Genomic DNA, 21,415 nt, shown 5'->3' with positions numbered 1-21,415 from the left:
TCCAGCACACTGCTACAATGCCAACCAAGTATATTTGTTTTTTGTAAGGCAGGCTCTAGTTTATCCAAACATTGTTGTGACCTTAAACTGCTCAATCCTCATAGTCGTATTATTACCTATATGTTCATGTTTGGTTCCTTGTATATCAATTAAATTGTTTGTTCTTACTCAAGGATATAGTGAGGCAAAGTTTAGATCGTGCTATTGGGTCAGTTATTGCTCATTTCTTAAACTGTTTGATAGGGAAAGTTTTATGTGCTTCTACAGAGGGTAGTCTAAGTGACATGCAATCAAAACTTTGATGCTTAGCTGTAGTTGGCTTGCTTTTGCAAGAATTTATATGCAGAAACTATGCTTTAGGTGACTAAACTGTCTAATGACTATGAATAATGTTTCCCCTGGTGGCTCACACCCAGTTCTCACTCCTTCCTTCAAGGGCTTAGGAAAATTTTCACATTTAATTGATTTAGATTTCATGGGTGAACTTATATCTTGCCTCAATGAGCGTTCTGGATATAGTGACCAACAAGATAAAATTCCCAATGATAATGCACTGTATGCCTCAGCATGTCTGCATTGCTACATAGTTGTGTTTAACGTCTGGAGGAGCCACCTTTAGGCACTAAATGTGGATCTACATGATTTCTTTGTCCAGCTTTATAACCTCATACTAGAGTATCATCCTGACAGGTTTTGATCACTTACTCTTGATGATAGTTATAAGGAAGAACTCTCTGCCTTTTTTAATCTTTAGTTATCATTTGTAGAATAATCCAAGATAACCTGCTACTGTATTATTCTTTTCAAACGAAGGTACTATTGGCAGATAGCAAAGTTTTATCACTAACTATCACATGCTTAAAATGCATATCATGCATTTCATACATTTCATACATTCTGGAGATGGATAGGTTCTCTTTGGGAAGGCAAACAACAAGATATGCTAAGAGCTTCTGCTTTCATTCAAATGTTTAGCCACATTGCTCATTTAGCTCTACAGAAGTGATAACAAGTTTGTTCTAGAGGTCTATTTTTTGTTTGTCCCATTCTTTTTGAGCTGATGCCTGCGAAGCTTCTATAACATCTAAGATGATTGATAGTAATAAGGGTGCTATGTTTTCATAACTCTATATCGACACTTTGTATTTATTTGATCATGTCATTCCTCGTCTTTTATCTATTAATACAACCCCAAAGCTACGGATCCATATCTAAGTTGTGCACTCGCTTCAGTCCTTTGGGTACATGTGTGAACTATAAAGTGCTATGTTTATTTGCAACAACTTCAGCTAGATATATGTGTGAACTATAAAGTGTTGTATCAGTGCTGGTTAACATGGTAGTTGCCATGTCATTTTTTATCTCTCTGTTTCGCTAAAATACGCCATCAAATCATTCTTTTCAATTTGAACCATCTTCTTTTGAAAACAAATTTTAAGTTTAGCTCATGCACCTGCACCTCTTTGGGAGGCTTATGTTTGCCATCTGTTTTTGAAGCTAAGGCACAATTGTAAACTACCATTGAAATGGCATTGAATATTGAACAGACAAAACCATTGCCAAATTGCAAGACAATTAATTTTACAATTGTAGAAGGAGCCGCTACATTTAGAGGATGAGAAGAGGCCGCCAAATTTTAAAGGATGTGATAGAAGACTTTGCTGGAGGTGTAGGGGCGAGCTCGGTGAGTTAAATATATCGAACATGACCTTTTACATGACCTTGTTGGAGAGAGCCTTATTGCTTGAAATGGTGGAGCACCAAGTGATATTTTTTATGCTGGAGTATTTAAGAAGGTTTTGAGCATATTTATTACTGCTGCAATTTTTAAGTTGGATCAAAGTATTTGTCACTCCCATCATTCCCTCCATCTCCCAGTTTACATATAGTTCATAAAGTATTTCAGCTGATGAGACTTTTAGAGTTCTTTTATTATAATATATACTGCCATTGGTTGCTGATAAGGTGCATGTCTTCTATTTCTAGGTATGGTGCATAAAAAAGTAGGAACCACAATTGGATTGCTATGATGCTCAGGGTGCATGTATCCTGTGTGCTTTGCTCTGAATGTCCATAGCCCTTGTGCTCCTCATTCACCCACCTTGTTGGCATTTGGATAAGATTATCGAACGAGGTCAGAATATATACCTCGTGAAAATTATTGGAGAGTGCACACAATTGTATATATGGTTGTTTATTAGAAGTGGCCAAAATTAGGCTTGTTCAACCAGGGTAGTGATTTATTAAGCCTGTTGAAATGTACTGTAGGTAGCATTCCAGTTTGCTGGTTTTTAGCTCAACCTTCTTTACAATATTTACAAGTTGCTTTTAAAATTGAGTGGTCATCAGAGATGTATCAAAATATTTCTTATATAGAGCTCGTCTACTATATTTGTTTCATGGGCTTAATTTTGTTGTTGTAGTATGACTACCACAAGTTCTAGAGATTGCTAAATTTTGATTAGCGGCACAACATATGAACATATATATGATATCATGGTATTATATGTTTATATTGTAACGCACGGGTATCCATCTAATTATTATATATATACATGCGCCTAACACAAGCGCATTATCACTTCACTGTATCCCCGCCCACCTACGGTGACAGATGCCAAAACACGGCGCCGCGCGTTTGCTCAAACCAAGGTGGTGCAGGCAGCCGTGTCGGGATCGTACAGCGCGGGGAGCAGGTACTTCCTCCCGCGCGCCCCGTTGGCGTTGTAGCTGGCACCCGTGGCCGCGTCCACGAGCAGCTGGCCGGCGTAGCCGGGGTACGCGCCGTTGCCGTAGACGCCCGCGCACGCCGTGGCGGCCTCAAGCGGCGCGGCGCGGTCGCCCTGGTAGAACCCGTCTCCGAAGGGGTTGGTGACCGCGCCGGCCACCATGCTGGCCACGCTGATCATGGCGCCGTCCATGCCCGCGTCCCCGTTCGGCGGCACCAGCGGCGGCGCCTGCGGCCCGTACGGCGGCTGGTGGAACGGCCACGCGCACTGGCCGGGGCACTGCGTGCCCGGGTTCCCGACCCACGCGTACGCCGCCGCCGCCACGCGGGGCCGCGCGCCGTACGACCCGTGGTGGCCGCACCGGCTCATGCAGAAGCCCTCCACCAGCACGTCCTGCGCCGTGAGCAGCAGCGCGAGGCCGCCCTTCGCGGGGCGCGCCGCGGCCGCCAGCGCCGGGAGCTGGGCGAGCGTCAGGCTCTTCCCCAGCGAGCACCCTTCGTCGGAGACCTGGCCGGCCAGGACCACCCGAGCGCCTTTCCTGCCACCACCGCCGCCGTGCGCGCCGCTCTTCCCGACGGCGGCCGCGTCCGCCGCCTTCGATAGGTAGAGCCGGTCGATGGTGCCCCACCACTGGGAGACGGAAGGCGCAGGGGACGTCGGCGCGGCGGAGAGGGAGAGGAGGAAGTCGGTGACGATGGCCTTCTGCGCGGGCGTGAAGCGGCCGTACCAGAGGACGGAGACGGGGATGTCGCCGCTCAGCACGGCGCCGTCGTGGTACCTTAGGAGATCGCTGGGCGGCGGCTTGTACAGCTCCATGAGCCTCCTGCTCGGGCTGGCCTCCCCCGTGGCGTGCCGTGCCAAGCTGACAAACGCCAGCAGAACCAAGAACAGAGCGAGGCGGAAGCTACTGGAAGCGGAGGCCATTGCCTCGACTGAGAGAGGAGTGGACTAGCAAGTGGAGCACTACTGGCTGTGTGGGTGCGGTCTAGAGTGGCCAGGAGCTGACCTTTTATAGGCATATGCCAGTGCTCTACCACAAAAAAAAGGAGCTCACCAATGTTTAGTGGATCAGGAATTCAGGAGCAGGACGACCTGCGCGTGTACGCCTTCCCCGGGCCGGGACCGGGATCGGGACGCACTTGTTCCTGGTGTTGATCAACTCCGGGTGACCGGAGATCAACTGGAATTCGGGGACAGCTGGATTGGCATGGGAGCGCGGCGACCCTGACCGCGAACGAAGGGACGAGCCACAGCGATGGGTGGTTTCTGTTTTTATTATACGGAAACCTATCCCAAACAAATTGATCCAGGTGCTGCTCGAACATAAACTTGACCAACCCCACCACCAGAATCTGGAATGTTAAATGTGAAGCGTTCGTGCAGCTGGGGCGCAGGAACGCGACATGTTTAACATGTCTTTCATTGGTGTGTTTTAATGAAGGGAAGCTGAACCTGGTTGTTGGCTTGGTTCTTTTCAAATATAATCATATCGGAAACAAACAGATATTACTAGTAGACGGATCAAATTCGAATATGAACGGATAATATTCGTAGCATGCAACCTTATTTCGTGGCGGTGGTGGCATCGTCATTAGATATGGTTCGTAATCCAAGCAGCAGCAGCAAGCAATAGATTTCGGCAGCTGTGCCCTAGCGCTGGATAGGGATCAATAGATTCCTAGAGGATGAGTCACCATTAGGTATTATCTATACATCATATAGTATGGCAACGCCGTGACACTTGATCCAATAATGCCCACCGGCCGGGCATCCCAGGAGCCATGGGCCATGGCTGATGCGGCGCCCGCCGGCCACTCGCCAAATTACGCTTGCATATCTGTATGGGTATTGACAGCGGGCTGTGGCGCTGTGCACCTGGCTGGCTGGACGAGCCTTCCGCATAAGGGTCTTTTAAACTGCACGAATATAAAAATAATATAGGAATAGAAAAACATAGGAATAGCATACGGTAGCGATTGCAAAACTTAGGAATATAGATTTTTTGTATAAACATTTGTTTGGATGGGTCATAGAAAAAAATACAGGAATCTAAGAATAGGACATGTCTTTTATTAACTAAACAGCTAGCCTTTTTTTGCACTACGCATTCATAGTGGCTCATGAGGGAGAATTTATCATACTTAGTGCATAGTAAATTTACAAAGATGTTTCGGTAGATGCTAAAATTCCTATAAAATTGCATACATATAAAAAGATTCCTATGAAAATGAAGTGCATAATTCCTATGAACCAAATGCAAGGATATGAAAATGTTCCATATGAATAGTATTCCTTAAAAAATCCTACATATTTCCTACAATCCAAAAGAACCCTAAATTTTTTTAGCCAGATGTGATGAACAGTGGTGGAACTTGGACAGATAAATCACATCACTACAAGCCCTAGAGCAGTGATAAAAAGGTAGAATGGTTCAGCCTTTTTTAACATGTATGAGCTTATCTTAGTTCACGTACTGAACCAATTCATCTTTCTATGGTTTCAATTGAACTGGAGATGGGGCTAGTAATAGTATGACCGCTCCAAGGAAGAGGCTAGGTCTAAAAAAAGCTCGCTCCAAGGAAGGGAAGCAAGATCGATGTGTAGATAATTCTAGAACAATGTTATTGAAATCCTATTCTGCAACAATATTATCGAAAGAATCTAGACCTTTAGTGGTTTCAATTATTAATGACAACACACAATTACTGTGACTAACGCGTGTTCTGCAGATGCAGATTAAATTATGTTACAATAATGGTGATTCTTTAGGGAATCAATGGTTTTCATGCCCCTAAGTATGGAAGTAATTTTGATTCCCAAAGATGGATGATAAGGTCAAGTATGGGCTAGTTCTAAATATGAATTCAAGTTGAGAGACACTTAGAGTAGTTTAGGATTTTGTTTTTTCTTTGACCGTAAGAATGGGAGTCATTTCGATTCCGAAAGATGGATGATAAGGTCAAGTATGAACTTGTTCTAATTATCAATTGAAGTTGAGAGACACTTAGAGTAGTTTAAGATTTTGTTTTCCTTTGACCGTAAGTATGGAAGTCATTTCAATTCCCAAAGATGGGTGATAAGGTCAAGTATGGACTAGTTCTAAATATCCATTGAAGTTGAGAGACACTTAGAGTAGTTTTATGATTTTGTTTTTCCTTTGACCGTATGATAAAAAATGGTAAGAAGTAGTAGCTTGACCTAAATGAATCTAATGAGGTAAGTATGGTGTGGAATGCTAGTGGATGCATGATTATACCACTTGGTGAACATCTTCATAAGTCTGATGGTCTACAAAATTAGACGAAAAGGTTATAGCTTGCGTTGGACTGGTCCGACAAGGATCATTGGACCAAATGGTGCAATTGTAGTAGCTAGAGTTCTTTCTACAGGAGCACCATACCTTATGAATAGGGTGACCATCTGGCCATTGGGCCCCAATTCGATGTTCTCAAGAGAGTGACCAGAGAGGTTTGGTGAGCATTAGATTGGTCCGAGAAGGGTGTTAGACCATACACTTCACGTAGTAACTCTAATGGCTATATTTGATACATTGAGGTTATTATCACGGGTGTGTCTGACCGGACCAAAGTCAATGGCCAACGCTTGATCTTCTAATGGTCCGCAGAATGCAAATTTTGTCTAGAGTTGTAATAGCTATTTGAATGGTTATGGTTATAAATATAATCCCATCTCGTTCATTCTAGATCTCTAGCCTATTTTTTTAAACGTAATGAGTCAAGAAAAAGAATTTGACTCAATTTTAAAGAAATCTAAGCCCAAAACCTACATATGGTGCACAAGCAACCCAAACAACGACAGCCTCACACATACAGCCCATCCAGAGTCATTGTTGATGAGATCAACACAAAGGACGAGCAGCTCCGACTCCCCAAGACAGGCAATACATGGCCAAAGAATAACCCGACGACGTCTACATCCAAACATTGTCACAGATGGAGGAAGATCGTGGTGCGTCGTCGTTGCCAAGCCTCGAGATATCCCACGCTCTCAGCATAAGCCCAACCTCTGAAGCAATCTAATCCACAAAGAAGGAGGGTTGCCTCATGTCATCATTGCCAAGTCGCATCCCCTGAAGTAGCAACTTCGACTTCATGCCGCATACCGGACATCGAGAAGCGAAAGCATGAACCAAAAGGCGACGTTGTGGCTGAGATGAAATTTCAATAGTGATGCCTTCAGGAAGGGAGTGACGTCATGGATGCTACTGTCGCATGTCCAAGATGGCCTAGGATTTTGCCCATGGAAGACAGTGCTGGAGAATGTGACATCCTCAATAGGGTAAGCGGCGCTCACTGGCGTCACCGTCGCCAAGGCTTTCGCCCAAGAGGTCCCCTAGCACAACATCAGGCTAAGACTCTAGGTCAAAGCAAACTACCTCCGCCATCATCGTTGCCCTAACACCCCGCACAAACCCTTCTAGAGGGGCATCGACGCGCCGACTACTGCATCAGCTGCAAAGCTGCGTTCGCCGCCACCCCCTCCGACTGGGCATACAGAATCGGGCACCACCATGCTATGTGCGACACACTGCCGCATGCCGGAGCCGTTGTCGACAGTCACCGTTAGCCCCGACAAACGTGACCACCGAAGCTAGTAGTCGTCGGACGTGAGTGCCTTGCAACTCGCCGCCCGCAACACCTGGCGTCGAACCCCCACTGACCAGACATGACAGCAGCAGCCGCGATGCGGTGGAACTAAGGCGCCGGCGCATGCACCATAGCAGGCGCCACTAGGACCACTCCGCTGGCCACCGCAACCCCAAGCTGACGTGCTCTCAGCCGCCGCCGATCCACCCAACTTCAGAGCACCACTGTAGGACCAGACCGCAGCTGTCGCCGCCCCGACTCCTCTCGGCCTCCAAGCTCCACAAATTGTTGGTTGGCAGCATCTTCTTCCCCGTTTTGACAGTGCGAGGTGACGAGTTCGCACACGATGACTTGGAGCAGGAAGCCACGCTAAAGCCGCCCTAGAGGCAGTGACCGAGCTCGTGGATCACCAAGATGTGGTCGAGCCATGTGGCCCGCGCGCATAGCGCCACACCCACGTGGGGGGCCATGTTTGCCTAGATAACGCCACTGCACGCGCCCACCCACCGTCGCACCATGACTAATCCACCCAACACGGAAACCCTCTCACATTTGAGCACATGAGACCAATCGAAGGAAGGACGTCCCACTGTCGCCATCCTTGGGGCCCACACTGACCTCCGGTAGACTCCACCAGCGACGGCGAGGGAGGGAGGGTTAGGGGGCGGCGACGCTAGGGTTTGGGGGCCACCCGTGTCGCCTAAGCGAAGGACAACGCGGGGGCTCCAGTGGCCCTCTGACCTATTTTAACTACTGAAGGAACCATTTAAGAGTGAGGAAGAGTGTTTTCCTAGTGATGTACTTGAGAGTTGATAAACAGTTGACTAGTGGTCTTGATTATATGTTTTAATTTGTAAAAGAAGATTTAGAGAAATCTAATTCACCACTCTCTTAGGCGTCTTGATCCTTTTAGCTATAAGACTTTTATATTGTTCTAGATTCCTAGCTATCAAGATACTTCTTTTGTATATGTGATTCTGTAGTCTTAAATAGGCTGAATGGTTCTTGTCTCTATGTGAACCTTTGTGAGCCTAAATGGTTGTACTGTCTATGTGAACCTATATACTAAATTGTCTTGTTGGTTCTATTGCCTATGCAAAAAATTAACTATAATTTACACTTTGTTTGCATTGATTTTGACCGAATATGTTAGATATGTACAAAAATTTAGTTTTAGAGAACTTCGAGGAAGGAGATTGTGCAAGACAGAGAAATGTCGAGAAGAAAAAGTGCATGGACACCTAGGGACCAAGGGGTCGGGTGGGCATCTAGACCACTTGTTAAGAGGCAAGGGTATTTTTGTCTTTTTGCATGCCCTAATAGATATTTGAAAGTACAAAAAGAGAGATTCTTTATAGTCTCTTAAATTGGAACAATTCATATGTGCAAGGTTAATCTCTGAGGCAACAACTAATATGCAATCTAGCCTTATGTGCAATCATGGAAGCGAAATCATGATCCAGACATATATCACGTTTAACATTTAAACCCTTCGAACACTAGCTTGTGTAAATTTATAGAAAACCCCTAACAAAACACAGATATGTCTACAGTTGGATCATGATCTAACAGACCAAGAAACTCGCTTGCACGCTTGCGCATAAGACCTAGCTTAGGGATGACAACGGGGAATTCCCCATCAGGTTTTAGCTCACCATTGCCGTTACCGCGATGAACAAAGTTTCCCATGGGGATCCCCACGAACTCTTGCGTGCAGCATTTCTTCCCCATCCCCATTCTCCGCGGGGATAAATCTCCATTAGGGATCCCCGTCCTGCTTAAATTATAATCAGGACATAGTTTCTTTGTTATTAATACAAAACATTATCACTTATACACATTGTCATATGTAAAAAACATTATGTGTACATCAAAATGAACACATTTGTACAACAAGTGATCATTTGACAAGATAATTATTTGTTTTTATCATTAAATATTACATTAAAAACATCATCATGATGTAAGTTTAACGAGTTCCCGCGGAGATACTAGGAATGCTTTCCCATTCTCATCCACGTTTACATCCCTGCAGGGGTACAAGTTTCCTTATCTCTATCTTCTATGGTGGAATTTTTCGCGGGGAATCGAGGATCAGGGCACATTGCTATCTTTTGCATATTAGTTGTTGTCAAATTGCGAAAGGTTTACTAGTTGCATATCAAATATAGAGGCTTGCGTTTTAAATATAAAAAATTCTCGCATTCTGAATTTCAGAGAACAGGGGATGGTCGGATGGATGGGCATAGACCCTAGACATCAATCATGGATCGGAGACTAATCTAGAGCGCGGCAGTTGCAGGTCCAACCAAGTGCCTTTTGGTGGCTACAGGAGTCAGCCAGTAGGATAATAAGCTATATAAAGCTTCTGCTGAACTCGAATCTATTGTTTCACCTTCAACATATTCGTTTGACGGTTCAAATAGTTGGCTTTAATATGAAACGAACACACTAAAAAAAGAAGCTGTCACCAAAACCAAATATCCGGTTTTTCATTTGGATTTTGGACTCAGCCATCCAAGCCAGGCTACAACTTCGCTCTTCTGCAATCTGCATGCCCGTCATGAACTCGGATAAAAGAAAATTTCGAATTGTTTGATAAAACAACGGTGGATACTCGACGCCGTTCCTGACTTTTCAGGGGCCCAGTACAAAATCCGATATGGAGGATCTATCCACACACAAATATATATAATTATATATACAATATCGAATATTTGACGTATAAAAATTATTATGCACTTTTTGATGTTTATAAGATAACAAATGTAAAATATAGTAAAAAACACTTACTTCTAACATTTTGTGATACGAAGTCATCACTTATATCGTTGAGATCAATTTCATACAACAACTTTTTTCGATATATAGAATCGCCAAGCCATTTAACCTCTCTTAAGTTATTGTTGACCATAAATAGTCCACAAAAACATTTCAATTTTAAAAAGCTTCTCTTTGACGATGCAACCATCATGTGCATAGTAAATAATACTCTCTCTATATCAAAATAAAATTCGTTTTGCTTCTTTAGTGAATTCATCATCATCTAGTTGAATATAAACATAAAAATTAAGAGCTAAAACAAATACTATTTTGAAACAAATGGAGTATTTGATAAGCCATTGAGACATTAGTTTAACAATCTAAACGAGACAGATTGATAACGAATCGCTCATTGCGTATTTGTGTTTAGAATAGATAGGTTTAACAGAAAAAAAGTGCTAACGTCTAGTGGCTAGGGGGTCCTCTGATTTTGGGGGCCCTGTGCGGCCGCACCTTCGGCACCCCCACAGGAACGGCCCTAATACTCGTCCATTATCTCAAGAAGAAAGATCGTTTCACTAGCCATCATATATCTTTTTCAGATAAAAAAAACAAAATGGTGAGGAATTAAATAAGAATAGATAGAGGCGTCCAGCTGGTAGCGCGATGGGACAGTGGACCGTGATTGGGGTGTCACGCGTGCATTGCATCGCACGGATCAATGTCTATTGTCTACTAGCAGACTAGCACAGTAATCCTATCATTCCTATGTCAAGTTGTCCCTTGGCGTGGAGCGTTCCAACGGAGCTGCCGCCTCGCTCAAAAGGCATCGTCTGATCGTCATGAGGAGAGGGACATCCAAGATCCAACTGGGCAACGACGTATCTAGTAGAAAATCTCTGCGGACGATCATGCTCATGCAGGTCCTGGCATGGATTTAATCCCTAGGTAGAATTAATCCACAAGTGGATTCAATGGATCCCCTCCTGCCACTCTTTCCCTGTGTGGTTTAATTACCTATTCAATAGTTTCCCTGTCTCTCTTTTTGCTTGTTCAGTTAGCCCCAGCAGCCAGCAATCAAAACATCAACCAAAACAACCGCAATTGCTTTCATCCGCAATCAGAACAATCCGAAAACACAGCTGATATCAATGACAAGTGCATGTCAGTAATCTTCAATTCTGCTTCATACACGGACAATGATAATTGTGAGGGCTCTACATGATTAACTGAAACCTTCAGTTCTGCATGGGTGCCAATCTAACCAATATAAGTGCTGAAGTGACTTGCTTCCAGCCATTTTGACAAACAAATATAGCAGCTGTTTTGACAAACAAATAAGTGGCTTGCATGCTTTCAGTTTTGACAAACAAAAAAAAATACTGCTTACAGAAAGAGAGCAGCTGTATTTGATCTTATCAGGCAGAGAAGTGGCTTTCAGTTTTTCAGCATCAGTTTTCAGACAAAAAACTGCTATCAAGCAGCAATTCACACATCAGTTTTCAGCATCAGTATGACTTTGATCCTGCCGACCATATCCTTGATGACCAAATGTAGCATCCCAAGAAATCCAACAAGCAAGGACGGTCACGTTAGGAGTTAAGAAAAAATAAAAAAAGAGTTCGGGTACTATTTAGAAAGATAAAATCACTTATAAATACTATTAGTGATCGATTAATTTGTGAGTATGGAGAAACCTGCTAAAAAGGAGTACTATAATCGTAAAGGAGTATTTTTTGTTGTTTTGCTTCAAAATTGTATAATTTGTTCATCTATCTGTTACAAACTTACTTCATGTAAAGATGTTTTTTTTGGAATTATTTACTATTGTTTATGGTATAATGCCTTACCAAGCTTAATAAATAAATGCTGACATAAAGCAACATAGAGACCAAGCTATGATTTGTGACCAGATGAACATATACATATATGATAGGGAAACAAAAATGTGTACTAACACTTTAGACATATTAGCTAATAGGAAGTCCAGTTTGGTGAATAAACATAAATTGTCATAATGCAAACTAGACAGGAACGAAATGCCTGACAACTATGCTGCCAGTTGTCCTATTCACTAAGTATAGAAAAAACAGTGATCAAGGACTAGATAATCCATCAGTATCATGAGACAACTACAAGTACAGAGACAACTACAAATACAGATGAGTGTTGGTGAATAGACTAATTCTATGTAAAAACCTCCAAAATAGACTAATTCTTTGTACAGAGACAACTGCAAATACAGCTGTCAGTCACTGATTATATCCAGAACACAGGCAAGAACACAACAACAGGACTCACATTCAGTGCACATAAAATTATTAAATCATCCAAGACTTCACACTAATTCATTTTATTGCAAAAATTTTAGAACCTGATATAAAAAAATATGATAAAATGGACCAAGGTGACCAGGTTTTCTTCTGCTAGCACGGTTTCAGTAGAAAACTGAAGATCTTCTCTAACTAACCAATCACCAATTCACCAGCATTGAATTACAAACTACATGTAATCAATAATTTTAGCTTCCTCTCAAAATTTCAATGTATAATGATGATACAAAGAAAAATAACAAATCACAAATGTAACAGTTTATTTGTACTAGTTGACTGTATAAGAGTATTTTCTGAAATCAACTAAAAATTCAGGCATCTTTAATATAGGAGAAGTACATGTAAAAACCATATTTGTAATGGATAATTTCTTCGTAATATTGTAACCTGATTTCTGAAACCGATATATAATAAATAATCAAAGCCAACTTTACTGAGGTTCATGTTTGATATTGCCAAGAAATTGCTTGTATATTATTCTTTTGCAAATACTGTTTACTAATAACAACAAACTATCTATCATCAAGTATTCATCAAAGTAGGTCAATGAACCACAAACACCTCAAAGTTTTGTAAATGCTACCTCAAAGTAGGCTAGTGAATATGCTTCAGTACAGCAAGGGATGGGTCTCTGAAAAGAACTTGAATCTTGAAAAGAACTTGGCTGGAGGCGAGGGATCCACGCGGAACGGAGCGGAGGCCGGAGGCGAGGGAGCCACGCAGAGCGAAGGGCGGGCGAGGGAGGGCTGTATCCGTGCTGCAGCCGCTGTACTCGCTCGTGCGCTGCCTTGTCGTCGCTGCTCGTGCGCAACCCTGCTGTTGCGCCGCCTTCAGTTGTCGTGCTCTGTGGATTATTTCGACACGACCTCAGACGGGGGCAGCTTCCTGGGACGGGAACGGGGTAAAAACCGGGAATGGGCTGGGAACCATTCCAGAGCAAGCCATTCCACGTGGTTTACTTCCAGTTCCCAGTTGTTCCCTGCCGAAACAAACAAGGCCTAACGGACCATACCCTCCCTCTCCTCCTAGAAACGGGATTACCAGTTTTCATAGGTAAAAACAAAAAGTTCAAGCTAGAACTAAGTTGGTTAACTTTTGAGGATTTCAATAAAATAGTTGTTGAAATCTGGAAGCGTCCGGTAAAGGGAAAAAATTATGTCCAAAAATGGAACAACAAGCTGAGTTCTATGAGACGTCATCTTATAGGGTGGGCAATCAACAATAGAGGACAATATAAATAGAAGAAATCAGCTATCCAAGAAACAATTAGGGCCTGTTTGGGAATGCAGTTTTAAAATACTGTAGTTTTGAGATACTATAGTTTACAATTGTACATGACATAAATACTACGGTATTGCTTTACCACAATAAAACTACAGTTTTGTTCAAAACCGAGATCTGTTTGGTTCTATTGTAAAAACAAAGTATATGTAGAGAGAAGAGAAGAAAACTGAGGTCCTGAGTGTAGTTTCAAAAACTCCAAAAATACCGCAGTTTTGGGTAAACCATGGTATTTAAAACTGAGTTTTGACTCTACAAACCAAACACTTTTTGAGCTCCAATACTATAGTATCATCAAATACCATAGTATTGTTTCAAAACTGCAAAAATACTACAATTCCAAACAGGGCCTTAGTGTCTTGGATATAGAAGCAGAAAGTAGAGACCCATCAGAAAATGAGCAAAATCTCTTAGCGCAATCATGTGACCAATTAGCAAAGCTCCTAAGAGAGGAAGAAAATAGGTATTATCAACACGCTAAGGCAAAGGATATCCTCTTAGGCGATTGTAATACTAAATACTTCCATATGATTGCCAACGGAAGAAGCAAGAAGAAAAGGATTTCCCCCCTTGATCATGGACAAAAAAAATTGAGGGACAAGAAAATCTAATAGAATATATAACAATGTTTTACAAAGAGTTGTTTGGTAGTCCAGAGGTGAACGACTTTAGCATGATGGAGACAAGGATAGACGATATAAAAATGTGTTTCTAACTACTCCTTTCATAAAAAAAGTAGATTAGAGAAGTAATCTTCGGGATGGAACATAACAAAGCACCAGGAATCACACTACTTCCAATAGAATTTTACCAACATTTTTGGGAAACAGTTAAACATGACATGTTGCGAATGTTTGAAGATTTGTCCTTAGGGGAACCGCTGCTCTTTAGCCTTAACTTTGGAGTGATCACACTTATCCCTAAAGTTCAAGAGGCTAATTTGATACAACAGTATAAACCTATCTGTCTTCTGAATGACATTTTCAGAATCTTCACCAAAGCGGCAAACAGTCGACTTAATTTGGTGGTAGACAATGTAATCAGTCCTTCCCAAATGGCCTTCATGCGAGGACGTAACATCCTAGAGGGTGTAGTCATGCTCCATGAATCTGTTCATGATCTTCATAAGAAGAACCTTGATGGAATCTTTCTCAAAATTGACTTCGAGAAGGCGTATGACAAAGTGAAATGACTGTTTCTTTTTCAAGCCCTCCACTTGAAAGGTTTCTCGCCCAAATGGATTAAATGGGTGGAGACTTTCATCTCGGGAGGAAGTGTTGCCATCAATGTGAATGAGGAAATCGGTCGCTTCTTTCGGACAAAGAAGGGCCTTCAACAAGGAGATCCTTTGTCTCCTCTACTCTTCAATATTGTGGCAGATATGCTTGGCATCCTTATTAAAAGGGCCAATTTCAAAGGGGAAGTGGGTGATCTTGTTCCCCATCTAGTCGATGGAGGTTTATCCATATTGCAATACACCGATGACATTATATTGTTTTTAGAACATGATCCTGAAAAGGCACAAAATATGAAACTCATACTATATGCCATCGAGCAATTATCTAGCCTCAAAATAAATTTCCACAAGAGTGAGTTATATTGTTTTGGAAAGGCACAAAATGACATAGATATCTATAAGGACATCTTTAAATGCAGGGCAGTAGAATTCCCCTTTAATTACCTTGGTATTCCCATTCACTTTAAGAAGTTGAGGAACTCGAATTGGAGGCGAGTTGAGGAAAGATTTGAGAAGCGTTTGAGTAGTTGGAAAGGCAAACATCTCTCCATCGGGAGCAAATTGACATTGATCAACACGGTGCTCACTTGCCTGCCAATGTATATGGTGTCTTTCTTCGGCGTTCCCAAAGATGCCTGAGTAGTTGGCAAGGAGACGAACATAAGAAAAAATACCGGCTAGCGAAGTGGAAGGTAATCATTCAACCTAGAAACCAAGGTGGTTTAGGTATCAACGATTTGAGGATTAAAACACAGCTATGCTTGGTAAATGGATCTTCAATCTTCTGAACTCGAATGGATTATGGCAATAATTGCTTCGAAATAAATACCTTAGATCAATCCCTCTATCCCAAGCGGAATGGAGGCAGGGAGATTCACATTTCTGGTGTGGCCTAATGAAGATCAAATTAGAGTTTTTCTGTTTTGGAGGTTTTAAGGTACATGATGGCACACATGTCCGATTCTGGGAAGCCATATGGTTGGGATCTACACCCTTGAGAGCCCAATATCATTGTCTTTACAGTACGCTAGAGCTAAAAAGACCACTATTGCCGAAGTACTCAATTCTTCCCCACCAAATATTCCTTGGCGCAGGGCTCTAGTAGGGAACAAGTTAGTAGCTTGGAACAGATTACTTCCTCACATTGCTAACCTCACCCTAAGGCCGGAGCCCGACACATTTCATTAGAATCTAACACATAATGGTATTTTCTCAGTGAAATCATTCTATCATGCCCTGATTCAAGTGGACTCCCCAAATCTGAACAAAACTCTTTGAAAGATTAGAGCACCTCTGAAAGTCAAAGTCTTTCTTTGGTACCTCCATAGAGGCGTGCTTCTCACGAAAGATAATTTAGCTAGGCACAATTGGATAGGTAATAGTGCCAACTGCTTCTGTCATCTTGAAGAAACCATACAACATCTCTTTTTCGAATGCAGATTCATCAGAGCAGTATGGTCCTTTTTCATTGTGCATCTAACATTCCGCAACCTACTAGTGCAATCCATATGTTTGGGTTGTGACTTGAGGGTTATTCTGAATCAATGCATTCCATTGCTCTGCTAGGGGCAGTAGCTGTGTGCTGGTCAATTTAGTTAAGTAGAAATATTAATATTTTTGAGAAGAAAAAATGATATTCCCCTGTGCAGGTTATCTTCACGGCAGTGCACTGGATGCGCTCATGGGTGTCCCTGCAACGTTCGGATGCACATGACCTTGCTATGGAGGCTTCTCTTCATTTGACACATTTGTTCGTGGAGTTTTTCTCCCGGGATTATGGGTGGGGATCTAGTCTAAGGATTGATAGTCACTAGAGTATGATTGGCTTAAGGATATCTCATTTTGTTGTGTTGTGTGTTCTGTATGGAACAGAGGTCGGGAGATGTTTGTTTCAAGAGTTTGCTTCATCTCGTTGTAATGCACTTGAAATTAATATATCTTCCTTTTCCCAAAAAAAGTCTATGACTGCTGGGCTCCATAGACCTAACATTTACTTGCCTGATCCACTAAGAAAAATGGTGACAACCTATTATAGGTTACAAATGACACTGCAACGACATGCAATTTTAGTGAATGGAATAGCAACATATTGAATGGAATAGCAATACATGCAGTTGCGGTACTGACATTTTAGTGATCCGGGGCAAGTTTTAAACTAGAGACCCTTCTAATTAATTTTATATATACATGTTACCAATATAAGTGCTCAATATACATCTAAAAATATTCATATCAGATAACAAATAAATAAATAAGGACATATTACATTTTGATATTAAAAAAATTCTTCTAACATATTTGAATATGATCGAGATATGGATACATCGTAGTTGTCAACTCTTTGACACTGGGCGTTGAACTATTATATCATAAAATTATAGTCTAGCCAATATAAGTATATATCTAAAGTTGGTCCCTTTAAAATCGTAGTTGCCCATCTGCCCCACCGTCAGGGCCGCCCCTGATTACATGTACGATGACATAGCATATTTGTTCACCTTGTCGAAATACTCTTTCGCACCAACTCGTTTGACACTACCAAGCTCCGTGTAGCTTTGGAGGACATAGCGTGCATTCTAGAGTAGGACCCTCTAGTGTTCCAAGAGTATTTGGACGAGGTGAACAATGATAACATCCATGTTGACGATGACTATGTGCACTCCAATTTGTCCTCACCACCCCCTACTAAAGCACACCTCGGTGAAGACTGGGACTTCGCCAAGCACTTCGAAAACATGTGGGGTATTAAATATGACTCAGATCAAATGCCATCCTTTAGTGACAATGAGCTCTAAGTTACTGAGTCATGTACTATGGTTTAGAAAGGCAACCTACGTTAGGAGTAGGCTCTTGTTTAGGCTATTTGTACCTACGTTCCAAGGGGTACGAAGGGTACTACTCGGGTGTAGTCATGTGACCGTGAACTTGTAATAAGGGTACCTGTTAGTTTGATAATATTATTATGTCATGACCAATACGTTGTTTTCTAAAGCTTCCTTTGCAGATCTTGTAATACCTTTTCTTCTACATACTTGTGCCTTACCTTTATCTTTTGTCCAACCTTAATCCTTGTTGCTTAATTGTACACTTGTTGTTCGATTAGATGGAGAAATTAGGGAAAGTGATAGCAAAGTGGGACACAAGAGCAGCTAAGATTTACACTAAAATATGTGTAGAAGAGGTGAATGCATGCAACAGGCCACATCACTTTTTGAATGCAGAAGGGTATGCTAACCTCATTAGAAAGTTTAAGAAACACATTGGACGCACATACACTAGGGATCAAATGAAAAATATGTGGGACACTCTCAAAAGAATGTACACCCAATAGTAAACGCTGAATGAAAGGGCCACAAGACTTGGTCGAGATCCTCATACAGGATCTATCAGTGCACCATATGATTGGTGGGCTAAACAAAATAAAGTAGGTAGCCTTTATGTTTCATTTCATCCTACAGATTAGGATTACTGCTCGACATCTCAAATTAGGCAATTAAATTTTACTACAGTCAATGCCAGGGTGTATTATGTTCAAATCTGCCCCTCTCGAGAATGAGGATGACCTAGGATAATGTTTGGACCCATTGTGTGCACCAATGAGACAACCCTTGTTCTTGGAGTTGAGGATGCAAATTCATCATCTGATGGTCATGAGGAATATATTTTAGGTGCCGGTGAAAACAGCACACCAGACCACAACAATACACTCAAAGGAAAGCACAAGGTGTTCCATGACTCTCCGAAGCCTAGGAAGAAAAAGGAACTAAGGGATGAATACAAGAGAATCATTGTCGATGCATTTGAGTCCAGGACCTTTAGATCAAACAAGTCAATTACCTCCTTTGACGACGACCCAGTGCGCAAAGAGGTTGCTGCTCAATTACAACAAGTCATAGAAGATGGTGCAATCAAAGGAAGCAACTTGCATTTCTTTGCGACTCAATTGTTAATAGACAAATGTCATCAAGATGTCTTTGCAACCCTTAAGACCAAAGAAGGAAGGAACGCTTGGCTATGCTGGGCTTACGAGAAGCAAGAGAAGTCGAGTTAGGTCTTAGTGGTGGGATGGAGCTGAAGTTTGTCTTAGCGGTATCATGGTTGGTCACTGTTTCGAGTTGTCGGTTGGAGTCCTGTTCGTTGTTTATGTGTGTTCAAAACTGTGAGTCATTTAAGTTTTGCAGAACTGTTCGTCGTTTGAGTTTGTTCTCCGTCAGAGAACTATTTCCATTTTTCCAGTTCAAGTAGTATTTGCAATAAAAACATTTGTATGTGTAAGCACTGCATATTTGTGTCAAACATGTTGGACATATGATGATACAACGTTTGTAATCTATGAGTTCCTACTATGGTATACTGCTGATCCAAGAATACTGGTTATTGTTGGCACTTATTATTGTTCGTATATTTGCGTTTATGTTTGCAGATGTTGCAGCCTGATAATGACCAAACTGATGACGTCAGGGATGAGGAATTCATAGTTTCTCTAGTTGCTTTGGATATGTGGGGGAGCTTGTCAAGTGGGGTTTCAAGAAGAGCCATGGCGGAAACAGGTATATAATGGGTTGAGCGAACCTTAAAGAGTAGTGATGATTGCTACGACATGTTTCGCATGCGTCGTACTGTGTTTCGTCGTCTCCATGAAACATTGGTCACCAATTATGGCCTTGTAGCAAGTCATGGAGTAAGTACAAAGGAGGCACTTGCTATGTTTCTATGGGCGTGATGGGGACCCTAATCTTTTCGACAAATAAGAAATAAGTTTGGTCACTCGTTGGAAACAATTAGACGAAAATTTGGTGAAGTACTTAACGCCATATACAAGATGTCGAATGATGTAATTAAGCCCAAGGATGTGCATTTCCCTGATATTCACCCTAGACTACAAGAGTCCCGGTTTTGGCCACATTTTAAGAATTGCATTGGAGCTATCAATGGTAGCCACTTTTCGTCCTTTGTACCATTGTCTAAGCAACCCAAATATATTGGTCGTCACAAATACGCTTCACAGAATGTCATAGCCGTTTGTGACTTCGATATGCGGTACACATTTGTCGTGACTGGTTGGCCTGGTTCCGTGCACGATACGAGAGTACTACATGATACTTTTGTCACCTATGGCGATAGGTTCCCCCATCCACCCGAAGGTACGACAACAACCTACGTTTGTTTCATTTGCAACTAACAATACATATGTAACTGTGCCATTGAACTTGATAAATTTGTATTACAGGGAAATATTATCTTGTTGACTCTGGGTACCCTAACAGGAAGGGGTACCTATTACCTTACAAAGGTCAAAAGTACCACATTTCTGAATGGCAGCATGGGAGGCAACTAGTTAGTGCGAAAGAGGTATTCAACTATGCGCACTCGACGCAGAGGAATGTTATAGAGCGATCGTTTGGGGTGCTGAAGATGAAGTGGAGAATCCTACTTAGCTTGCCTTCATTTTCGTTGAAGAAGCAATCGAAGATAGTTATAGCATGCATAGCGTTGCATAACTTCATTCGGGACAGTGAGCTACACGATCGTGACTTTGACGAGTACCTAGCAGTAGGCATGTTGATGACGTAGTTGTCAGTGAGAGTAGCAGCACCCGTCAGATTAGTTAGACATGAGTGCTTTTAGGGATTCTATCGCTAATGCGTTAGTGTCATAGGTACTTATCCGTGTGTGTAAATAAATAACTTGTGCTACACAAATCATGTGGTTATGTAAGTACCTTATGATTATTAAGTTTGTTTGCGTTTTTTCCATTTTTTCTCTCAGAATCTACAATCCCAGAATATGGCTATCCAAACACTCAAATTCTAACCACCAGCTTCTTCCTACAGCAGCCGAACCAAACACTCAGATTCTTATCAGCCAGCTTCTCCACATAGCCAGCTTTTCAGAAAAGCTCCTAAAAAAACGAATCAAACAGGCATTATATTATATTAAAACAAACAATATATTCACCAATTGTTATAGTTAACCCGTAGCTATACATTTGCATAAATAAACAATTTCATACATCAGCATCATATAATCATATATTCACTAGAAGCTGCAGCCACGATACGTGGAACATATCGTATTTAGATAACTGCATGAAGCTGATGCCTTGTTGGCTTGGATCTCCATAGCCACCACACCAGTAGTCCTCCATTCTAGTAATAGTGTATTTAGGCGTAGTCAAATGCTCTAGAAATTTTTACATCTCCATAGGGTTATGAAGAGCAATTTTTTTTTGCTGCATACATGTTCTTACCTTTAAATACAACACCTGCCTCTCAAGCTTTCTTTTGCACATCACCACACTTTGGTGCTTAGTTAAGACAAACCAGTATGTTATGGTCATTTATGAACGTGAATATTTAAATCTAATTATTCCATCCTTATGTAAGTACACATGGAGGCTCTATACCAAAATTTAAAAGGTTGGTGCATGGCTATGGAACGAACAAAAAGGTTTGAGATGCTCAA

The 21,415-nt window shown here is 41.9% G+C and overlaps 1 protein-coding gene and 1 long non-coding RNA gene across 2 annotated transcripts; both read right to left on the bottom strand.

Moving 5' to 3' along the window:
- Positions 1-2,350: 2,350 nt before the first annotated feature.
- Positions 2,351-3,709, bottom strand: LOC100383991 (uncharacterized). The gene has a single exon (NM_001176603.2). It carries the CDS (start codon positions 3,651-3,653, stop codon positions 2,643-2,645), a length of 1,011 nt encoding a protein of 336 aa, NP_001170074.2. The 5' UTR covers positions 3,654-3,709; the 3' UTR covers positions 2,351-2,642.
- Positions 3,710-11,242: 7,533 nt separating this feature from the next.
- On the bottom strand, positions 11,243-13,413 carry LOC103629922 (uncharacterized). Its single transcript, XR_554710.4, has 2 exons — positions 13,016-13,413; positions 11,243-11,638 (listed from the first exon to the last, which is right to left on the bottom strand). It is a non-coding gene; the product is annotated as an uncharacterized lncRNA (long non-coding RNA).
- Positions 13,414-21,415: the final 8,002 nt, after the last annotated feature.

Source organism: Zea mays, chromosome 6 (genome assembly GCF_902167145.1).
Source record: "Zea mays cultivar B73 chromosome 6, Zm-B73-REFERENCE-NAM-5.0, whole genome shotgun sequence".
Lineage (NCBI taxonomy): Eukaryota > Viridiplantae > Streptophyta > Magnoliopsida > Poales > Poaceae > Zea > Zea mays.
This window is presented reverse-complemented; position numbering and strand designations above follow the sequence as displayed.

Excerpts from the sequence above, each read along its gene's own strand:
- LOC100383991 (NM_001176603.2), bottom strand. The coding sequence starts at position 3,653 with ATGGCCTCCGCTTCCAGTAGCTTCCGCCTCGCTCTGTTCTTGGTTCTG.